At 42.5% G+C, this 20718-nt stretch overlaps 1 protein-coding gene and 1 pseudogene across 1 annotated transcript in view; both read right to left on the bottom strand.

Moving 5' to 3' along the window:
- Positions 1–20718, bottom strand: part of Pcnxl2 (pecanex-like 2 (Drosophila)) — a 205907-nt gene that overhangs the window by 174868 nt on the left and 10321 nt on the right. The window contains exons 4-8 of the mRNA XM_013504672.1: positions 20116–20152; positions 13502–14797; positions 6304–6451; positions 6027–6172; positions 2722–2815 (exon numbers count right to left, since the gene is read on the bottom strand). Of these exons, the coding sequence (XP_013360126.1) occupies positions 2722–2815; positions 6027–6172; positions 6304–6451; positions 13502–14797; positions 20116–20152 (1721 nt within the window). The remainder of the gene's footprint in view (positions 1–2721; positions 2816–6026; positions 6173–6303; positions 6452–13501; positions 14798–20115; positions 20153–20718) is intronic.
- LOC102020348 lies at positions 8341–13272 on the bottom strand (annotated as a pseudogene).

Here is a 20718-nt window from a genome sequence, read left to right as displayed (position 1 = left end):
CATTACATCCCCAAGTAACATTCCGCACATAAAACAGCAAATATAGGTGTTAATTTACGTTATTTTGGAAGCACAGAAAGGGAAACCATGCGTGGCAACGGGCCTTTCCTTCCCAGGACCCGCAAGACCAGGCCCTCAACCCCTGAACAAGTACAGTTGGCCTAAAATCCAGAACTCAGTACTGTGGCTGGGGGACCACAATCTTATCTATGGGCCATTCACACACTAGAAAAGCTACCATGCAGCTTAGGGACATGACATGAAGTCTTTCTGTAAGAGGAAAACTGCTTTTACACACTTGAACATTTTTCCCCTGAAAAAGCTCAGTAAATAATTCAGCTGCCAATTTTACCAGAAGCAGAGTCTTCGGGGGTCACCTGCTAACATGTGCTGCCCGGCACCTATCCTGCCCACCCTAAACCCCCTGTGCAGGAACCCTCACTCATCGTCCAAGCGAACCCCAATCCAGCCCTGGGTCTATATGTAGGCCCAAGTCAGTGACTGGGTTCAAGGTACATGCATTGGTCAGAACCAATCAGACACAATGAGACTATTGGGGTTCATGGGAAAGAAGTTTGTGTCCTGCTGGACTGAATGAGAGGTTATGGGGTGATGAGAATCACCTGGTGATAAACAGGGTGCTGTGTTGGAGAGTGCTGTTTAAACAGGGGAGCAGGAGAGCCACAGGAAGAGCAAAACCACACCTGGGGCCTCCAGAGGAATGCCTTGATCCACACACTCCTGAAGATGGGTCAACCAAGACTTCTCAGTAACATAACCTGACAATTCTCCCATGATTACACCTGCTGGAGGCGAGATCCACTCAAGTACAACAGAAAGGGGCCCAATGTCCTGTGCACCTAAAAAGATGGAGCCAGGAGAGGACCTGATTCTCTGAGACTCTGCCCTAGGCCACAGGGCCTGGTAGAAAGCCCACCAGAAACACAGCAGCTCTCTTGCAGCACCTGGCAGGTCTCACCCTTAGCTGCCAGAGCCCTTCCACCCAGACCAAATGCACTGTGCAACCCAAAACCAGCAGCCCTGGGAGGAGGGCGGGGGAAAAGGAAAGGGCTCTTATTGGGAAAGGAAACACAGAGAAAATGAAATAATTCAGTTGCAAGTGAGAAATTAAGGGGAGAAAGTAGTTAAGAGGTGGCACTCAGGAAGGCGCAATGTAAGGAGGGGCTGATGAGACCGCTGCAGCCCCATCTCTCTGGTTCCTGTCTGCATATTCTTTGGTTGTTTTTAAGGCTCTGGTTACGTGGCTTTATCCTAACTGGCATTACCCAGTTGCTCAGCAGTGTTGCTCAGTGGATTCAGCGAAAGCACTTCCCTAGGGAAAAAGTGAAGTATATTCATCCAGAAGAGAAAAAAAAAACTGAATTGGGAGATAATAGGAGACTTCTATCTGTTCTAAATTTAGCTGAGAAACACCTCAACCTTGAGCTGCGTGGTGCTCAAAGCTATATTCTCGTGCAGTTAAGTGTTTTGTCTGAGAAAGCAGAAATCTTAGACTACGAAACTCACGAAACCATCGCAACAGAACATGCTAGCGGCTGGCACAGAGATGCACACAACAAACCTCCATCTCCTCTTGGGTCTCCATTTGTGTAGGGCTTTGCATGCTTTCTGGCTGGAGGAGTCCGGTTGGTGTACGGATATCGGAGAATGGAGAGGAAGAGTGGAGGGAAAGTAGGAGATGAAGAGCATGCCCTGTCTCACAGGAGGAATTTTGGGTGCCGCACCCTGCTTTGGAGCAGAGCCAGGAGGGCTGTTCCTGCAGTGCCCAGGAGACTGTCAGGAGCAGCAGACATGGGCATTGAGAAGCCACCGCGACGTTAACGTGAGAGTGCTCTGGAGGCTGCCACACGGCAAGGACGAGGGCAGCCTTCCCCCCCGGCTCCAGCAGACTCCCCTGGAAATTTCCATACACCCCTGGAAGGACTCTGGGCTTGGGAGAAACATGGGCCACAGGATCTGGAACTTACGTTCCTGAAACTCCTTTTATACTGTCCAGGTAGGCAGGGTACGTCAGTCTTACCACACAAGTCTCCCGTACACCTCAAACGTGCATAGGAGTCTAAGGAGCTATACACGAAGCCCGACCTCCACACTCAGAACCAGCAACTGTGCCATGCCCACAGGCCCTAGCCGCGCAGAATCTCGGGCCCTGGGATGAACGGTGGGTTCAGTCCACCACTGGCCAGCTCCACAGTTGGCCCAATGCACTGTGAAGCTGTGTACGTGCATGCTGGATGTGCACACTCACTTAATACCAACTCAGTTCCCATAATTAAGACGACTATTTGATGCATTCTGAGGTAAACTAGAAAAGATGCCTAGATCACCTGTCTACAAAACAGCTTGCCTGCCCTAGTGAGGATGGGAACCAACTCCATTTCCAAAGTGCTCCTGGGAAGACAGCAGTGTGCCCCACAGCCGCGCAAGCACCTTTCTCGCAGAGAGCGCTGCTGTGCTGTCCTCAGGTGCCCCCTCTTCACACTGCACCTTCTACTCATTTTTGGAAGTGCAGCAATGAAAATGGTCCCTTTTGTTTTTCATTGTTCTATAATGTCAGATTTTCTTGCCTCCAGAATCAGATAAACCCATAAAAGGATGAACTTGTTCCTCCTGCGCCAGGCCCCACACTTTATTTTCAGAGGAAGCTGTGCATCCCCACTCAGTCCACAGTTCCTGCACGGAAAGCAGAGCTCCACTCACCGGCCTTGGGAGGCACAGTCCTCACGGGAGGGCGGGAACTGGAAGGAGCCTTCTTTCTGATTTCCAGACTTTAAGTAACAGGACTTAATTTCCCCTGCAAAATCACAAAATTTCCGCAAAGTATCTTACACAGTTGTTTGTCTATGCCCTCTTCATCCTACACTATTTTCAAGCTAAAGAGAGCTCACTTTGGGGTGTTTAAGTAATAGCTGCGGACACGCTAGGTCCATTGCGTAGGTTTCTCTACAGAACATGTATCATGAGAAGGTGAACAATGTACAAAAGGAACTTTAACAAGAAAAATTTTCTTTGACATCCCTCCCTGGCAATATAGTTTTGACTTCATTACTTAGTGCTTAATTGCTTTTAATCAACTTATTTGTATCATCTCTTAATTCGCTTTTCATAAATTACCTTCACGTGTCAGCATGCTCTGTGCTACGCTTAACTGGGTGTTTTCCTGCATTGCACACACATGGGTATTATGTAGAGAGGTTTACTAGGCATGCAGTTTTGATCGTGGAGCTCCCGAGGCCACGGCAGGAGCAAGTGCTGCAGCAGCTTCAGTATGCAGATGAGCAAATGCTGCAGCAGCTGACTGGGTGTCAGCGAGTTAATGTGGAAAAGCAAGGGCAGAATTCATTTGCAGAGTTGATTAGCTCTACTAGAAGGGTTTGGGGCACTGAGGTGTGAAATCAGCTCCCATCCCAATGTAAACGGTCTCTCACCGGAGTTCTAGCAGCTCCCACTTCTAGTGGCTCAGGAAGCATTATGAACCCATCTGCTAGGAGCACCTGGAAGGTGGAGAGGCAAGTAAGGGTAACCTGCCCCTCTCTGGTCTTCCACGGAAGGGCTAGTGTAGTTCTTTGTCAAAGACTGTCAGGATATTGTATGTCTGCCAATACCCAGGCACATAAGACTATAAACCCCTGAGCTCTCCGTAAGGTAGCCATATAGTTTATTATCTAACCCAGGATGACTTTGGACAACAACTATGACTTGATTTATAAAGGGACTAGCAAAGACTCGTTCCAGAAAGACTAGAGCCTATATCTTTTATTTTGGGGACTCTGAACTTGCTACTTAATGATTCTAAGTCTACAGTACTTTAAATCACAGGCATTCAAACTTTTATCTTTACTCAGGCCACACTAAGAGGATTGTTTGGGGCCAGTTATAAAACAAGCAATATGGTCAGTGTGTACAAGTAACAAAGCTTCCTCTTCTTCATTTTAGCTTACCAGAATATTTTACAAAATAACACAAGCCCAAATTTAACAATTAAATAAGAAAACTTACACGCCTGCTGACTAACAATAAACACTCATCTTCACAGGCACACGCATGTGGGTAGGCTGAAATACCATTACCAATAATCACTGCATTGTTCTCTGCAAGTCACACAAATGCATGTCACGGCTGGCGTGTGTGGGTGTAGACTGGACCATGTGGGCTGGGTACAGGGCAAGAATCAGCTGCACAGTGGGCCCTCCTCTATACAGTGGCTGTGGCCAGCTACAAAGTCCACAGTCAAGCACCTCACGATGGAGCCATGAAAAATATCAATAAGGGGCTGGGGATTTAGCTCAGCGGCACAGCGCCTGCCTGGCAAGCGCAAGGTCGTGAGTTCAATTCCTGGTACTGGAAAAAAAAAAAAATCACATAATAATGCAAAAAATGTATGATCTTGAGGGGCCAGATGTGGCCTGGAGGCTGTGGGTGGGATATGCCTGTTTAAGTCCTTTTATAAGACAATGCTGATAAAATCTATCAAGGTCAGATGTTCAACATATATCCAATACATATTTACAAGGTACTGGGCATTGTCCTGCTGAAGTTTACAGTCATGAGAGGGAAAATTTCATTAATCAAATTATCATAAGTGACTAATTAATTATAGGCTATAATATCAAATAAAAGAACAGGGTGTCAAGGGGGCAAAAAAACAGAGGTACGTCATTAAGTCTGAAAAACTTATCTTAGAACTAATACGTGAAAGATAAATAGCACATGCAGGCCTCAGGAACACAGTATATGCAAAGGCCCTGAGGCACAAAGCAGGATACTCTTCCCAAGAATATTAAGCAAAATCACAGGATTTTGCCTGTTCCAGTAGCTACCATGCTACTTCTGAAAAGAAGACCTAACTGGAAAATAAGGCTTAGCATAATTTTTCAGGATGCTTGTACTATAAGCCCTACCCCCAAAATAAGTACCAGTTAAGGTTATCAACTATAGCTGGGGATATAGCTCAGTGGCACAGCACCTGCCTGGCAAGCACGAGGTCTTGAGTTCGATTCCCAGTACCAAAAAACAAAAAAAAGATTGCCAACAAGATGGACACATTTAGTACATCCGTTGCAACACAAAGTGCATTCCTGAATTATAAAATAATAATATTAATATATAATTAAATATAAATAAATATTATTCACATTAATACTTCAAATAAATGATAATATAAATAATAAGTAAGGATTTGTAAATACCCAAGCAGGCATCTTTGGATAAGAGGTAAAGGCCTGTGTAAACAGATGAACTCAAGACATTGCTGAATATTCAATCAGAGTACAGACACAATGCATGAATAATGTGTGCACTTGATAACAGACCTGGCTGTGACTAATATGAATGTTCATAATTCTATACATCATGCATTATAATGGACATACTTATTCCACTTGTGTGAAATAGAGAAACATTTTTTTGAATCTTTGGTGACTGCAGTTTCTCATCATTCTTAACTGTCATCACTTTCGTTGCCACTCCTGTTTCATAAGTCTTTAATTAACACTCGATTTAACGGAAACTTTGTGAAGCCCGGCCTGCAAGAGGTCTTGACTTGAATGACGAATTCATGGGATAAAATTACTGAGAGCTGTGTTGCCATGTAGCAGGCCTCATAGACAAGAATTGCTCATTTAAAGAGATCTCTGTTGCTGGACATGAGAGACTGGGGTCAGTGGTTCTACAGGAAATGGAGTCACAGGAAATTCAGGTTAGAATTATTCAGGTTTAGAGAGTTATGACGATGCTACAGAGGATGACATGACTAGATTTGAATAACTGTAGATTTTTGTACATGAATAAATGTAGTTTGTACATGAACACATATTGATCACTGTACATGAAAAATAAAGACATCCCCTGAAAATAAGCCTACTGCATCTTTTAGAGCAAAAACTAATATAAGTTCTAGTGTTATTTGCATGGAAATACAGTCATGCTCAGGCTATCAGTCCGTGCATCATCCTGACAGCTCTGCCTTCCCCTTTTGCTTATTAGCAAACCGCTCTGCAACTCACCATGTTCATCCACGAAAACATGCATTGCGTCCACTGACATCTCCTCCTGCACAGAGGTTTCTGGCCCACTGATGACTTGCAAGACGGAACTGTCTTGTTGCGAAGTTACCCTGTAGATTATTTGTCTTTGTCTATTGCCCTGGAAACTTAACACATATAAAAGCCTCAAAAACAATTAGGAATTCTTCCTTATCCTCAATAAAGTATTAAAAGCAGCAGCTGGTGAATAAGGCTGCCTCACAGTTCACAGCAATGCAAGTAGCTAAGTTACCCTTACAGCATTGCGGTCTTGGCAGGCGGGGTGAACACAGGGCTGGTGCCAACGCGGTCTTGACTTTGCAAGTCTGCTTTTTCTGGCTTGGAATCCTGTCCGCTGAGCTTCTCCTTCTCCAGGATTTCCTCCTTTTGCCCTTGTAAGCAATTATCTGAAAAACATTGCTCTATTTGTTAATGTAGCATAAAATTAGAAATTAATGTGATAACTCCTCAAATAAGCTAGAAAAACTAAAAAAAGAAAAGAAAATCTAAATAGTTCTTTTCAATTTGAAATGCAAGGAAGTCCAAATAGCTCCTTTGAATTTGAAATGCTTTTAAATAAGTTTTCATTTTGCTAAGTATCAAAGTACCAAGATATACTTGAAGAATAGAAATGTGCATATTTTTGAGACAGGTTATTTAGGCATCTAGAAATACCACCTAGCTTACACGCAGATTCAGGGAATCCCTTGCCTAACTCTGTGATACAGTCAGACCTGATGGAAACTTCCCATTCACAGTACAGAGTCTTAAAAGGTTTGTGACTTACAAATGGACAGCTTCAAGTGAAAACAATTACATAACAAGTCTAGCTGTTTGCAGCAAGGTCCCACTTACCATTTTAAAAGCTTATTCCCTCTTCTTACTCGTTCTCCAGATCTAAACATATAAGCTGAAGGTACAGTTGATTCCTTGATAAAGCAGATGCCCCCTACACATAACTGACTTTGAACTACATGCTCAGCCTGCAGTAGCCATGGCAAGAACCAGCATTCATTTCTGCCCTGAGACTACCTTAAGGTAAATGTGAAATCTATGATGAGTGTAACAGACTGGGGCTTTTGCTTTCTAGAATCCTCTTACACATGGGCCAAGATAAAGTGTTGGCTCTTACCATTATACAAAATGGAATATGCCCCTGCAGGTCAAAGCTTGCTTGTCTGTGAATACCCCAACACCTACAATTAAGGATGAAACGACCATGGTCTTCCCATGACCATAGCTACTAACTGTCAGCTCTGAAGCTGCTGGTTATAAAGTCACAGGCTCTTCTGAACCACACCATCAGACCTGCCAAGCCCTCACATAGAAAAATCCAGAGACGCATCTGCAGGTATAAATCTCATCACTACAAGTCCTCAATCTTGAGGATGGTAGTTACTAGAGGAGACTGCTGACTTCTGTGTGAGCCCTGAAGATCAGCATTAACTGCATATCCAAAAAACCATTAGGATGTCTTTGGCACAAAAATGTTTGTATTTCATCTGACAGCTAGTCAGAAATGCAGCTCTCCAGTTGGCAAGCCCTGCATTTGTGAGGAAGTACTATCACAACAAATGCCTGTGGCCAGCATTCGGCCACATAAAAATCCCAGGCAGTCCCATGAAGCCAGGGCCCCTGCACACCTTGGGACTAGGATCCTTCTATTCACCTCTGTCATATCTTAATCTCCCTCCCTTAAATGCATGCATTACACAGGTCAGCATAGGGACTATTCCTTCCTCTTTTCCCTTAAAAATTATAGGAATATTTCTGTTTATAAAACAGCACATTTTCATTGTATATCATTTAAAACTAGGGAAAATTTTTAAAAATTAAACCACTCAACTCTGCCATTACACTGGAGCCAGTTCTATGTCCCAACACTCTTTTTTCTTAGATAGATATGCTTTTATTTTAGCAAGAAAAAGAAATAACAATAAAGATATTGTCTTATAACTATCATATTTTATCTTAAAATATTACCATTTCATACCATTAGTCTTTTTTATTAAAATATTGAGCTTATTTCACGTGTATATTTCCGTCTCCACACCATCTCTACTACTACTATGTGCTATCATAACATTCCACATATACCTAAAACCAAGCAAAGGATGGAGCTCCATTTTTAAAAACTAAACAGGCATTTTGGACAATACATTCTTGACAATAGAACCTGGACATTTATCAAACATGGTGGGACATTTCTCACTTTGTATTATAAAAAGAACAGCCAGATATCAACTGTTACAGAAATGATATAAGAAAATTTTAACAAACTACTTAAACTATCTTCTTAAAGTGACTTCCTCCACTCCCAGAGATCTTGAATAGCCTCCTGGTCAGACATCTGGAAGTAGTTCTTCACATACTTGATGAACTTGGCTTCTACTTTCAGAAGGGAACCACTTTTTTCTACACTGGCCTCTATTTTTGCTTTAACGTCTTCTAGGAACTAAGTCCTTTGGGTGTTTTAGGAGTCTTTTCCTGTTTTCTGAGGATTGTTGGCCTTTTGGTGTTGATGGTTTTTGAGTCTTTTCTATTCTGGTTTGATTTTTGTGCATTTTGGCCGGAGTATCTCATATAGATTCCTTCACTGGAGTTTTTCTCTTCAGTTTCCTCATCACCAAAATCATCATCATTGTCATCATCATCGTCATAATCATCATCATCATCTTCACTGACAGCTACTTTGATTTTTTTCTGTGAAACCTTGCTACCACTTCCAGAGGCAGAATGCTTTATAGATATACTTAACAGCTTTACATCCTCTTCCTCCTCCCCATCTGATTCTGCATCTTTCTCCACAGCTACTTAGTGCTGTCCACTAATATGCACAGGCCCTGAACCACACTTCAACCTCCAAAGGATCAGTGGTGTAATTTCAAAGCCCTAGTGGAAACCATTGGCCGCAGGGACATTTTCAAAGTTGCTGGTGTTATTTCAATTGGACTGCCTTCGTAACTCATAGCCTCTGCTTCAACAATGTTAGGCCCCCACATTGGACCCCACCCAACTTGAAGAGAAAAAACCCCCGACAGACCCACCACTCTGTTCAAATAGGAAGCCTTCCACCCAGCCCCAGAGACCAAATTAACCCTGTTTATCAGGTTGATTTGCTTGTTTACAGGAAACCTGCAACTATCACCATGCACTTCCCACTAGGTGCTTCCCATCAGATGCACTAAACCCACCAACAGCTTCTGACAAACTTAAAATTTTCCACCTCCCTTGGGGGGACCCCCATCCCTAGTTAAACTCCCCTATAAAAGCATACGTTCTTCCCTGTTTAGCATCAATGGTCTTTTCGCCTTTGGCCTGGCCGTACCTGGCTTGAAATAAAGATATTGCTGTTTGCTTCAACTCTGCCTGTTCTAGGGGTCTTGGCTGCACCTCAGGGCAAGCCTGACAGACAACATGCAATTCATCCTTTACACAGCCCCTAAGCTGACCATTCTTCAGGACCTGTACTCATTTTTATCCTTATCCACCTTCAAGTGATAATCTTTGTTGGTCTTTAGTTTGCAACCAAAAAGGTAGTTCTGGGGCCTCAGGGGGCTCATGTCCGTATCCATCAAATCTTCCCATGCATTGGTGGTACGCACTTAGGTGGGAAAGAATGCAGACTCAGATGAACGGCTACAGCTCCAGAGAACAGATGTGCAGGACCGAATCATGCCAAGCTAAATATTCTTATATATTATCCGTAAATAGTAGTTATATATTGTATCAATATAGGGTGATATTATTTAACTGGATCTTTACTGTTGTAAATTTAGATTATTTCCATTTTCTATGTCATAGATAACTTTAATTAGCATCTTAACATGTATTCACAGGTCTTTTTTAGAAATTTCTATAAGCTAAGAGACAGTATTTAAAAGTCAATAAGATAATATGTATAGACACAGAACTTTGATGAGCAACCTGCAGTGACCAGCTAAGGAAATCAGCCCACTCAGCACACTGGACAAGATAGACTTGTCTGAAGTGAGACCACTATTGTAAGCAAATAACCCCAGAAGCCAAACTGCACCCCTGTAATCATTAGAACCAAGTAGCCAGGATTTGGTTAGAAACTGACAGCTTCCCTAATTTTTTTTTTTTTTTTTTCTGGTACCGGGAATTGAACTCAATGACCTCGTGCTTGCCAGGCAGGTGCTGTGCCGCTGAGCTAAATCCCCAGCCCCAGCTTCCCTAATTTTGGTCCCTGTTGAAATTTTGGACCAACCAGAGAAAGCCAAATGTGTGGACTTAATTCATCTCATTGGATATCAGTATCTGTTCGTCTGCCCAGCCCTGCCAGACCAACAGCCTCCATCTGAAGAACACGAGGGACTCCCTTCGCACTGCCTGGCTCCAAGTTCCCCACAAAACCAAATGTTGGCCTCTGATTCCCTGCTGTAACAAGTTCTGAATACAGTCTTTGCTTGTTCATACTGTAAAATAAAGTGAAACCAAATAAACAAACAAACATGGTTTTAAAGGCTTTTGATAAGAGTGTGGTTTTGCCTAATCTTAAATTCCAGAGTAGTCCTGAGGCCTGAAGATAATCGTGGAGACTGCTGTGGGGATGACTTAGACTGGAAATAATAGCACAACAGAGAGACCTGCAGAGTCAGGAACCCTTTCCAACGTATTCAGGGTCAAGACTTGTTCTTCCATTGAAGAGCACGACAACTAAAAAACATCCTCTCGGCTGCCAATGTCATCAATAGTGTCATTGCTGTTTACATATGCACTCTAGAACTGAGAGTTTAGATTACAATAATAAACTTTTCTTTAAGGACAGAAGAACAAGAAGGTGTTGCTAATCTCACAGATCTCAGGCACTGCTGAAGACTGCCTGATATGCCACCTTTGGCACTGATGGCCCTGGAGAGCAAAAAGACTTATCAGTCCTCTTGTTTCTTCCCACAAAGAAAATCACTGTCCTTTTCCAAAGGGGGCTCCAAAGCCACAGCCCTTTCCTCCTCTGTACGTTCAGCCTCTCTCCAGACACACCCATTCCTTCTCACAAATACCCCCACCCCACAGCTCCTTCTACGCCACTGAATCTCCACCTTAATACCACTCAGACTGAATGTGGTTAGCTAGGAAATCTAAGAAGAGCAGAAACTCAAGGAGACAGACAGATGAAATAAACCTTGCATATGGCCTGAGGTGAAAATAAGACTGAAAGATTGAAATTGATTGGGTAACAAGATTTTTCACATATTTTTCTAATTAAGTCCTTCTAGGAAATCTATTCCATATTATCACTCACGCTTCACTGAAGAATCTGTAATTCAGACGGGCTTGGTAAATTGTGCAAGTTCACCCAGCTAGTACTGCAGAACCAAACTTTGGTCCTGGGCTATCTGGTTCCAAAACCAGTACTCTGTCTATATGTCATGCTTCTCAAGTCATCATTCAAGTCCTCCAGATTATTTATGTTCAGTACAGCACCCAATAGCCACACAGGGTTATTTAAATGAATTAAAATTTAACAGCACTAAAAATACAGTTTTTTAGCTGAACAGTTCCTTCCCGTTGCAAGCATCTGATGGTTGAGTGTGACTTAATGGCTCCCACACAGGACCGTAGACAGGGAGCATTTCCAGCACTGCAGAAAGTGCTATGGGTCTGTTAAGTACAGATCTTCATACTGAACAGATGATGAACATCCACCTGATACAGGATCAAGAAGATTTTTATCTCAAGAAATAGTTACCTCTGCTTTGATGCACTACCTGTGTTGTTAAAATTATACCTGCATTGGAGGAAATTGCTCACAGCTGCCAATATGGAGCCAGGAGAACCCCCAACTGTCTCAGAGAGTATAGAACGGTCAGCAGCAAAGGAACAATCTTAGCCCAAAAACATGCTACAACCCAGACTGAAGGAACAGAATCGAAGGAAGGACGTTGTGGCCCACACTGAAGAAATGAACCATCTGCCCAATGCACCCACAATTTCTAGCCAGAGCCCTAACCTACAACCCAGCTCAACACAGACCTCTGCAGAAATGAGGTCCTCAAAAATCACGGAAATGAAGACATTTAAAAGCCCAAAGAGACTTTATTTATAAAAACTCTAAGTCTTGTAATACTATTTTTGGATGAGGAAACTGAAGCCTCTCTGTAACCACGAGTAACCTCAAAATAAATGCTCCCGGCCTTCAGAGGGAAAATAGAGTTTAATTGTGATAAGCAAGACTGTGGGACAAAGCTGCTCAGGACCAGCCTTGGCCCTGGTCCTTTCTGCACTGATCAGACTAACTTGGAGAGTGAGTGAAAATCCTCAGCCTCTCTGCACACAAGCAATGACTACAATATACACAACACAGGGTTCTATGCAGAGTGAGTGATCTAACTATGAAGATGACTGTATGCTTTATCATTTCATTTTTTTTAATTTTTTTTTTTTTTTTTTGTCTTTTTGAGACAGGGTCTCAATATGCAGCTCAGGCTGGCCTTGAGCTCACTTTGTAGCCCAGGCTGATCTTGAACTCACAACGATCCTCTTGCCTCAGCCTCCTGAGTGCTGGGATTATAGGTGTGTGCCACCACGCCTGGCTACTTTATCATTTCAAACTGAGGATGCTTTAGAGAGAAATTCAGGGCTGCTAATAATTATGCTAACAAAACAAACATAAGTGGGGACTCTTCCAGGTAAACTATGATGTAGTTATCCTGGTTAATATATACAAAGTACTCAAAACAATACCTGGCATAAATTAAGAGCTATAGAAGTAGTTGCTATTATGTTTACAACTTGGCACTATTAGGGAATTGTGTATTTTGCAATGGAATTCAGCAAGAAAAGCAGATTCACTGAGCAGATCACCTTTCTCAGAATGCATCTCCATATCTCATATGTTTTCTTGTCGCTAAAGTAAAATATAATGTTTTCCCTGGAAATAAACATTTTTGCTTTCTAGGGAAGCCAAAAATTCATTATAATGGTTTAACATTTCTGGTATGGTTAGCCAATAAAGGTATAGCATCTCTAATGTGAAAATCCAAAATGCTCCAATACTGGAAACTCCTTGAGTGACCACATACCACCCAAAAGGAAAACTCCACTTAATCTCATGTGATAGACACAGTCAAAATTCAGGTACATTAAAAATATTGCCGAAAATGGCCTTCTCCATATGTGTATGAGTTGTACGTCAAACATAAATGAATCTAAACATGAACGTGAATTTCACCTTTAGACTCTGAAAATACAAAATCTGACCCATTTGCGGTTAGGATCATTCCCAGCATTTAGGATAAGGATGCTCCACTGTACTTGTGTTGCTCATCACCAAGCTCAGTACAGTACACTCAGCACACACAGACACAAAGCCAAGAGGCAAATGGTTGATCAGGTCAGACCACAGGGGCAAAGGAGAAAGAGAGGTTAACCCTGTTTGCCACCCAAAGAAAAGGGTTAACACTGTTAACCCAAAGAAAAGGGAAGAGCCGTACCTCCTCGAAGTCCTCTGGCTTCACTGGCTCCATGCTGATCTGCTGGGTCCTGCGGCTGAGTGGAGGCCACCACCTTGGAAGTGTTGATTGATTCCAACAGGGAGACAAACTCCAGGAAGTTGGACTCATTTGGTATCTGCCCCTCCTTCGCCTCCAGGTCAGATTTGGAAGTAGGTATGGTTTTCTCCTTGTCACTGACCACTTCCGTAGAACTTCTGCTCAGGAAGACATCAGTCCCACTGTCCACACTGAGCACCCGGGCATGTCTCTTCTCATGGCTGCTCTTACAAGAGGCCGGATCGAGGCTAGCCTGGCTGTCCCTCTCACCCTCAGCCTCAGAGGCCACCGGGGGTGTGGGAGCCTGGGCCGGTTCCCAGGCATGCTTTGGGCCAGGACTGAGGGCCTGTGTGGCTCTTCCCATCTCCCCAGAGGAACACTGGTCAGGGTCCTCCACCCTCAGTCGGTCTGGAGTCCTCTGACTTCTGAGGTCCTCTGGCCCAGTCACACTTCCTCCTCCATCCTCGGACAGTTCAAGGGTGATCACAGGGATTAGGACATGCTCGACATCTGGAGGACTGGCCACCCTTGGGGAAGCTGGTGCTGTGTGAGACCCTGGGCCAACCTGCTCTGTGCCCATCACCGTCAAGTGCAGGGAGCTCCCCACCTCTGTCGTGGAGTTTGGCGTACTGCTCATCGTGATGACAATTTTAATGGGCTCATGCAGACTCAGCGGGTCCCCAGGCTGAGAGGTATCAATGAGAGTCACAGCCACCTCACTGTCTGAGGAGTTCACATCCTGGCTAAAGGGCAGGCCCACCTGGCTGGAAGTGCCCGCCAGCCTCTCCGCTGGTTTGGCCATGACAGTGTGGCACTGGGGGCAGCTACTGCTCAGGCTGTCCTGTGGTGACTTGCGTTGCAACTGCTCCCTTATGGAGCCCTGGTGATGGGTGACTGGCTCGGGAATCAGGACTGAATTCTCACTGCCCCAGGGCTGGAAGGAAACGTCTGTTTCTAGTAGGTCGTATTGGGACAGAGACAGGCGGCGCAACTTCTTCAAATCTCCCTTGTCCACTAAGCCGCCCTCAGACCTGTGGCGAGGAGGGCGCTGCCCTTGGCCTTCTCGTCCCCTCCCTTTTCCGCTGATGAGAGCTTCTGGGACAACTGGCTTGGCGGGTTCTGCTGACCTGGGCACAGGTTCCGGCAGGCACATCTGAGAGGCAGGTAAGCTTTCCGTCCTGATGCCAGGTGAGGTAGACGACACTAGTGCTCCAGGGTGGTCCTCAGACAGAACGACACCTGAGGCAAACCATAAAGAGAAACCTTATCACTACCTGTTGTGGACAAACAAGGTCCCAAAACAAGAACCAAAAATGACAAACAAATAGCAAAAACTAAAAGAAATCTCAGGAACAAATGCGCTTGGATGCTTATTTTTAAGAATATCACTTCCACTGTGAAGTTGTTACTAAAATGTCTGTATTTTTGCTGTTATTTTTCAGCACTGGTGCTGGGGATTGAACCCAGGGGCTGCTCACTGAGTCTACATTCCACGCCCTTTTTATTTGTGTATCTTTAAAAATCTGAAACAGAAATTATCTGCTGGAAGATAAAATATGTAAAACTCTTGAAGGCACAGGCATAAGCAAGGGCTTTCTGAACAGAATCCCAATTGTGCAAGAAATAGTACCAAAAATCAACAAATGGCATTAGATTAAGTTAAAAGGTTTCTTCTGTACGCAAAGGAAACAACCAACAGAGTGAAGAGACATCTACAGAATGGGAAAAATTTTTGCCAGTTACTCCTCAGACAGAGGACTAATATCTAGAATATATAAAGAGCTCAAAAAAATTAGACCCTCTCCCCAAATAAAGCACCCAATCAAAACATGGGCAACTGAAGTGAATAGACACTTCAGAGAAGAAGTTCAAATTGCCAAAACATACATGAAAAAATATTCAACATCAGTGGCCATTAGAGTTAGGCAAACAACACTGAGATTCCATCTTATTCCAGAAAGAATGGCTATTATCAAGAATCAGATAATAACAAATGCTGGTGAGGCTACAGGGAAAAAGGAATAATTCTGCATTATTGGCTGGAATGTAAAGTGGTGCAACCACTATGGAAATCAGTATAGAGGTTCTGCAAAAAACTAAAACTAGAGATTTTGTTTGACCCAGGTATACCCTTTCTAGGTATCTTCCTGAAAGAGTTAAAAACATCATATTATGGGAATACATGCATACCCTTGTGTATAGCGCCACAATTCATAATAGTTAAATTTGAGAAGCAGCCTATAGATGTCCATCAATAGATGAATGGATAAAGAAAATGTGGTCTTTTTTTTTTTGGTTTTTCTCCGGTACCGGGAACCGAACTCACGACCTTGCGCTTGCCAGGCAGGCACTTTGCCGCTGAGCTAAATCCCCAGCCCCTAAAAAAATGTGGTCTTTATAACCAAGAGAGTACTACTCTCAGAAAGGTAAACCTGAGTCATCTGTAAGAAAATGGATGCATCTTGAGCCATAATGTGAAGTGAAATAAATCAGACACACAAACTTAAATACTGCATAATTTCTCATATTCAAGAAACCCAAAATAAATGTAAAAGATAGGTAATAGAAAATAGGGAGATTCATGTTTTTCAAATAGGAAGGAAATCAAAAGAGAGCGGGAAGGGGCGGAAGGGGAGATGTGTTACATAAGTGTACCGACTCCCCACAAGGAATGTAATCATTATGTAATGAAAATACGTACTAATAAAAATAAAAACAAAAAAAAATTAAAAGAAAATAAAATTTTGAGACAGGGTCTCAATAAATTGTTAAGCTGACTTGGCTGGACTCAAACTTGCAATCCTCCTGCCTTACCCACCCAGAGTGCTGGGATTACAGACATGTGCCACCACCTGAGATATTTAAATATAAAATGTCTATATTTAAATAATACCTCAGTCTTTTAGCTTTTCTTATTGGCGCAAGAGGCAGAGTTGTGTGATTTAACATACCTGGGTCGTGCGGTCAGAAATCCCTGGCTCTGCTATGTACTACCCTGCTGCCTTGAGCAAGGTAGTCTTTCTATACCAAGAGAAACTTCTAACTTTTTTTCTTGGGAGATTATTTTAGCCATTCTGGGTCTATTAGATTTCCATGTGATCTGTTAATCTCTACAGGAAGACACCTGGGACTCTGCTAAGGATTGTGGTGAGTTTGTAGACAAATTCCAGGGATATTTTTATCCAAACAATATTAGTTCTTCCAATCCATGGTTGTGGAATGCTTTTCTTCCTTAATTTCTTTTTGTTACTAGGAATCAAACTCAGGACCTCATGCTTGCTAAGCAGGTGCTGTGCTGCTGAGCTACATCCCCAGCTCCCTTTAATTTCCTTTAATAATGTTTCATTGTTCTTAGTTTAAAAAGTTTTTAGTTTAGTAAGTCTTGCCCTTTTTAAAAAACAATCAAATACTTCAGGACTGATTTAATCAGTATAAAATTGAAAGAGCTTTAGATTTATAAGAAAAATCCAATCTTGGGGAAGGGCAAACTTAAAACAGCAGCTGAGTAGGGAAGAAGGGTGGGGCGCAGAGGGCGGGTGGACAGGCAGCTGGGATGCGGGGATGAGTAACTGACCACTGTCAAACCAGTATGAGCTTCTTGGTTTCTCAGGAGAAACATTTTATACACCTCAATCTATCAGTGTCCACAAACGTCTATCCAACTTTTTGTCCTGTCCTAGTGGTGGTATTACAACATAATATTACTTCAATTCCTGCCCCATGTGGAAAAATTAAATGATTTCAAACACTTTCTCCAGCTCCATGATAAGCTGTCAGTCACTCTTCTGCATTTTGTCTCGGATCCAGTGTTTGAGGCTATCGATGGACTGCCGGCCGATCTTACTGATAGAATGTCTGCAGCTTCAAAATGTCTCCCAAACATCTTGGGAGACTCACCAGGGATTGCTTCTATTCTGACACAAACTTCTTGTCCTTTTCTTTTTTGCAACATCCATAGCAATATTTCCTTGTAAGATGAAAATCCTCCCCCAGTACGTTTTCAGTTCTCAAGATCCCACAGTGACAGGGGTGACTGTGGAAGCAGGTCAGGTGAAACAAGGGAGAGCCACATGCGTCCCCAGCAAGAACTTTGCTGACATCGGAATAGTAACTAGTATTGAAGTCCTGCCCTTTTGTCAGATTTGTTCCCAAGTATTTCACTCTTTAACTCCTATAACTGAAATTGGGTTCTTAATTCATTTCATTGTTCATTGCTAGTGTAGAAATATAATTGATTTTATACACTGATTTCATATTCTCAAATTTGCTGAACTCATTTATTAGTTCTTTTAATGTTTTCCTTAGGATTTTCCATGGTGTTATCTGTGAATAAAGATACTTTTCCTTTTCCAGGCTTGTTGCCTTTTGTTTCTTTCTTTTTTTTTTTTTTTTTTTTTTTCTGGTACTGGGAATTGAACTCAGGACCTTGCACTTGCCCAGACAGGGACTGTGCCCCTGAGCTACATCCCCAGCCCTTGCTGCGCTTAGTTTCTCCTATGATGCTGAATAAGAATCATGAGAGTAGATATCATTGCTTTGTTTCTGGTCTTATGAAGAAAGCATTTGAATAATGTCAGCTTTGAATGTTTCATTGGTTGCTTTTATCAGGTTTGGGAAATACTCCTATAATCCCAATTTGTTTAGTGTTTTTAGCGTGACAGTCTGTTGGATTTTACACATCTTTCACAAGAAACTGTTGAAAATAATGAAAGCCACTGTGTCTTCACCAATAGACAGACTAAGACTGAACTAAGGGAAAAAAACCATATTGCTTAAGTGCAGTGTTACTAAAAGCAAACAAACCAAAACCACAGGTAGTTGGTAGTTCAGAATACTTTAAATGACATCTGTGCATTTCACTAGCTGTGTCTCAGAATGAAATGGTGTATGTGAAATCTCTGTTCATTTCCTAAGACAAGTAAGAAAAGAAGGAAATAATTGCAATTGTAAGGGCAAGTGGCTAGAACAGATATCCACAGGTTACATAGGAGTGGGTTCTAATAGCTCCAGGATAACTAATTTGGAAGATGTGGTTTAATATGAGGGAAAAGGTGTGCTTCCCTGTGTGTGTGTAAAAATGAACACAAGGCATAGAACATTGTTAAAAAGCATATGTGTGGCTAGAACAGTGAAACCCTAACTGATGTATGTTTTATTCCAGTATTAGGAATGTACATAAAAGAATATGGATAATCTTTTATTTTTATACTGGAATGTAGTTGAATAATGCAAAAAGAAACTTCATTTTCGAGATCTAGGGCCATGATACTAATTTTAGCTGTTTTCCAGAAAATAAAATTTTAGAATTTTTTCAAATTTTACATAGTTCATAGAGTTTGTCTTTGCAGAGGTACTGAGAGAAAACAGAATTACAGAGCAGATGCAGTGGTGCACACCTATAATCCCAGCACTCTGGGAAGCTGAAGGAGGAGGATCACAAGTTCAAGTTCAGCCTAGGCAATTTAGTGACCTTTATTAAAATAAAAACTCAAAAAAGCACTGAGGATGTAGGTAAATGTGAAGGCCACATCCCTAGTACCACAAACAAAAAATGCAGAGAAAGGAAGGATTTCATTCAGCCTTCCAGAAGGCCTCCTTCTAAGTTGTCCCCCTAAAGCCTCATGCAGTCACAGGTGGGGCTTTTCGGAGGTGGCTGGATCAAGAGTGTGTGACACTGAGATTAAGGATGTAATGCTGGGATTAAGGGCATGTGAGTGGTTTAGCATAGTTCTGGGGAAGGCCCACCCTGGGCGTGGGTGGCACCCCCCAAAAGGTGGGTAGCCTGGAAGGGATAAAAAGAGAGACTTAGGCTTGTTGCTGCTGCTGCTGCTGCTGCTTGCTGCCTTGCTGTCTCCTCCCTGCTTGTCATGGACTATTTCTCCTCTGTGACGCCCTTCTGCCATGCTACCCTGCCCTGGAGCCGGATGACTATGGACTGAAACCTCTGCAAAATGTGAGCTGAAATAGACCTTCCTCCTTTAACTTTGGGCATCAGGTATTTTGTCTCAGCAATGAGAAAAATAACTAAGATGGGCCTTTTCTAAGCCTTTTGAAGGTCATCAAAAGACAATTACATAAAAACTTTGTAATAAACAAGAAAAATTAGGTTAAAATTAAGTTCCTCAAAATGAAATGTGTAACTTGAAAGAAATGTGTTTATGCAGAATACTACACTATTTCATCTGTCATTTTTCTTTCTTTTTTTTTTTTTTTTTTTGGTGAGAGAATCGAACTCAGGACCTTGCACTTGTCAGGTAAACACTTGTGCCACTGAGCTATATCCCCAGCCCCTCACCTCTCATTTTTCAATGTATGTACTATAATAAAGTACATGTCCTTGTACATATCAATGATAAACTTATTCCATACCTGCTCTTATGTGTTGTATGAAAATGAGGCACAAATAGAAATTACAATAAAATGTGATTGATAAAATATCACCATTTGAATGTAGACATAAATACAAGCTCCAATGAGAAATAATTGTCTCATCAAATATTTCTCACTTCACTGAGGATAATGTTGTGATAGAATATTAAATAATGACGGCACTCTACCTTTGAGATCTTCCACGGTCTCCTGTGCTGGCAAATCCTAAACAAATAAGAAAACAAAAGCCAGTATATGACTCAGCTCAGTGCACATCTCCAGGCCATCACAGCCACTACTTTTCTAAATATGGAAGAGACGCTTCAGGGCTCACCCATTCCTTAAGCATCAACAAAATGGGAAGGCAAGATGCATACAAAAATGTACTAAGTACAGACATCTTGCTGAGACAACTGTACTGTCACAAAGGGAGTTTTGCTAGTTAAAAAGGACAAGAAGAAAGAATAAGGCACAATTTATATTGTGATGAGCAGATCCCAATAAACTTACTCTAGAGAAAAGGTAATTTATTGACTTTGCAAGAGACAAACGTAACTTTACGTGGAATCAGTGGGGAGATGGAGTCAACTCCAAATGGTAGGCTTTGCAAACGTGATGACTTAAGGGATGAGAGACAAGACAAGGTGGAAAGAGGCAAAGATGTGTGCCCAAAGTTTCCAGCCAGGAAAAGGCAACAGAGGGGCTGGGGATTTAGCTCAGCGGCAAAAGCGCCTGCCTGGCAAGCGCAAGGTCGTGAGTTCGGTTCCCGGTACCAGAGAAAAACCAAAAAA

This window comes from Chinchilla lanigera, unplaced genomic scaffold (genome assembly GCF_000276665.1).
Source record: "Chinchilla lanigera isolate Chin_1 unplaced genomic scaffold, ChiLan1.0 scaffold00091, whole genome shotgun sequence".
Classification (NCBI taxonomy): Eukaryota; Metazoa; Chordata; class Mammalia; order Rodentia; family Chinchillidae; genus Chinchilla; species Chinchilla lanigera.
This window is presented reverse-complemented; position numbering and strand designations above follow the sequence as displayed.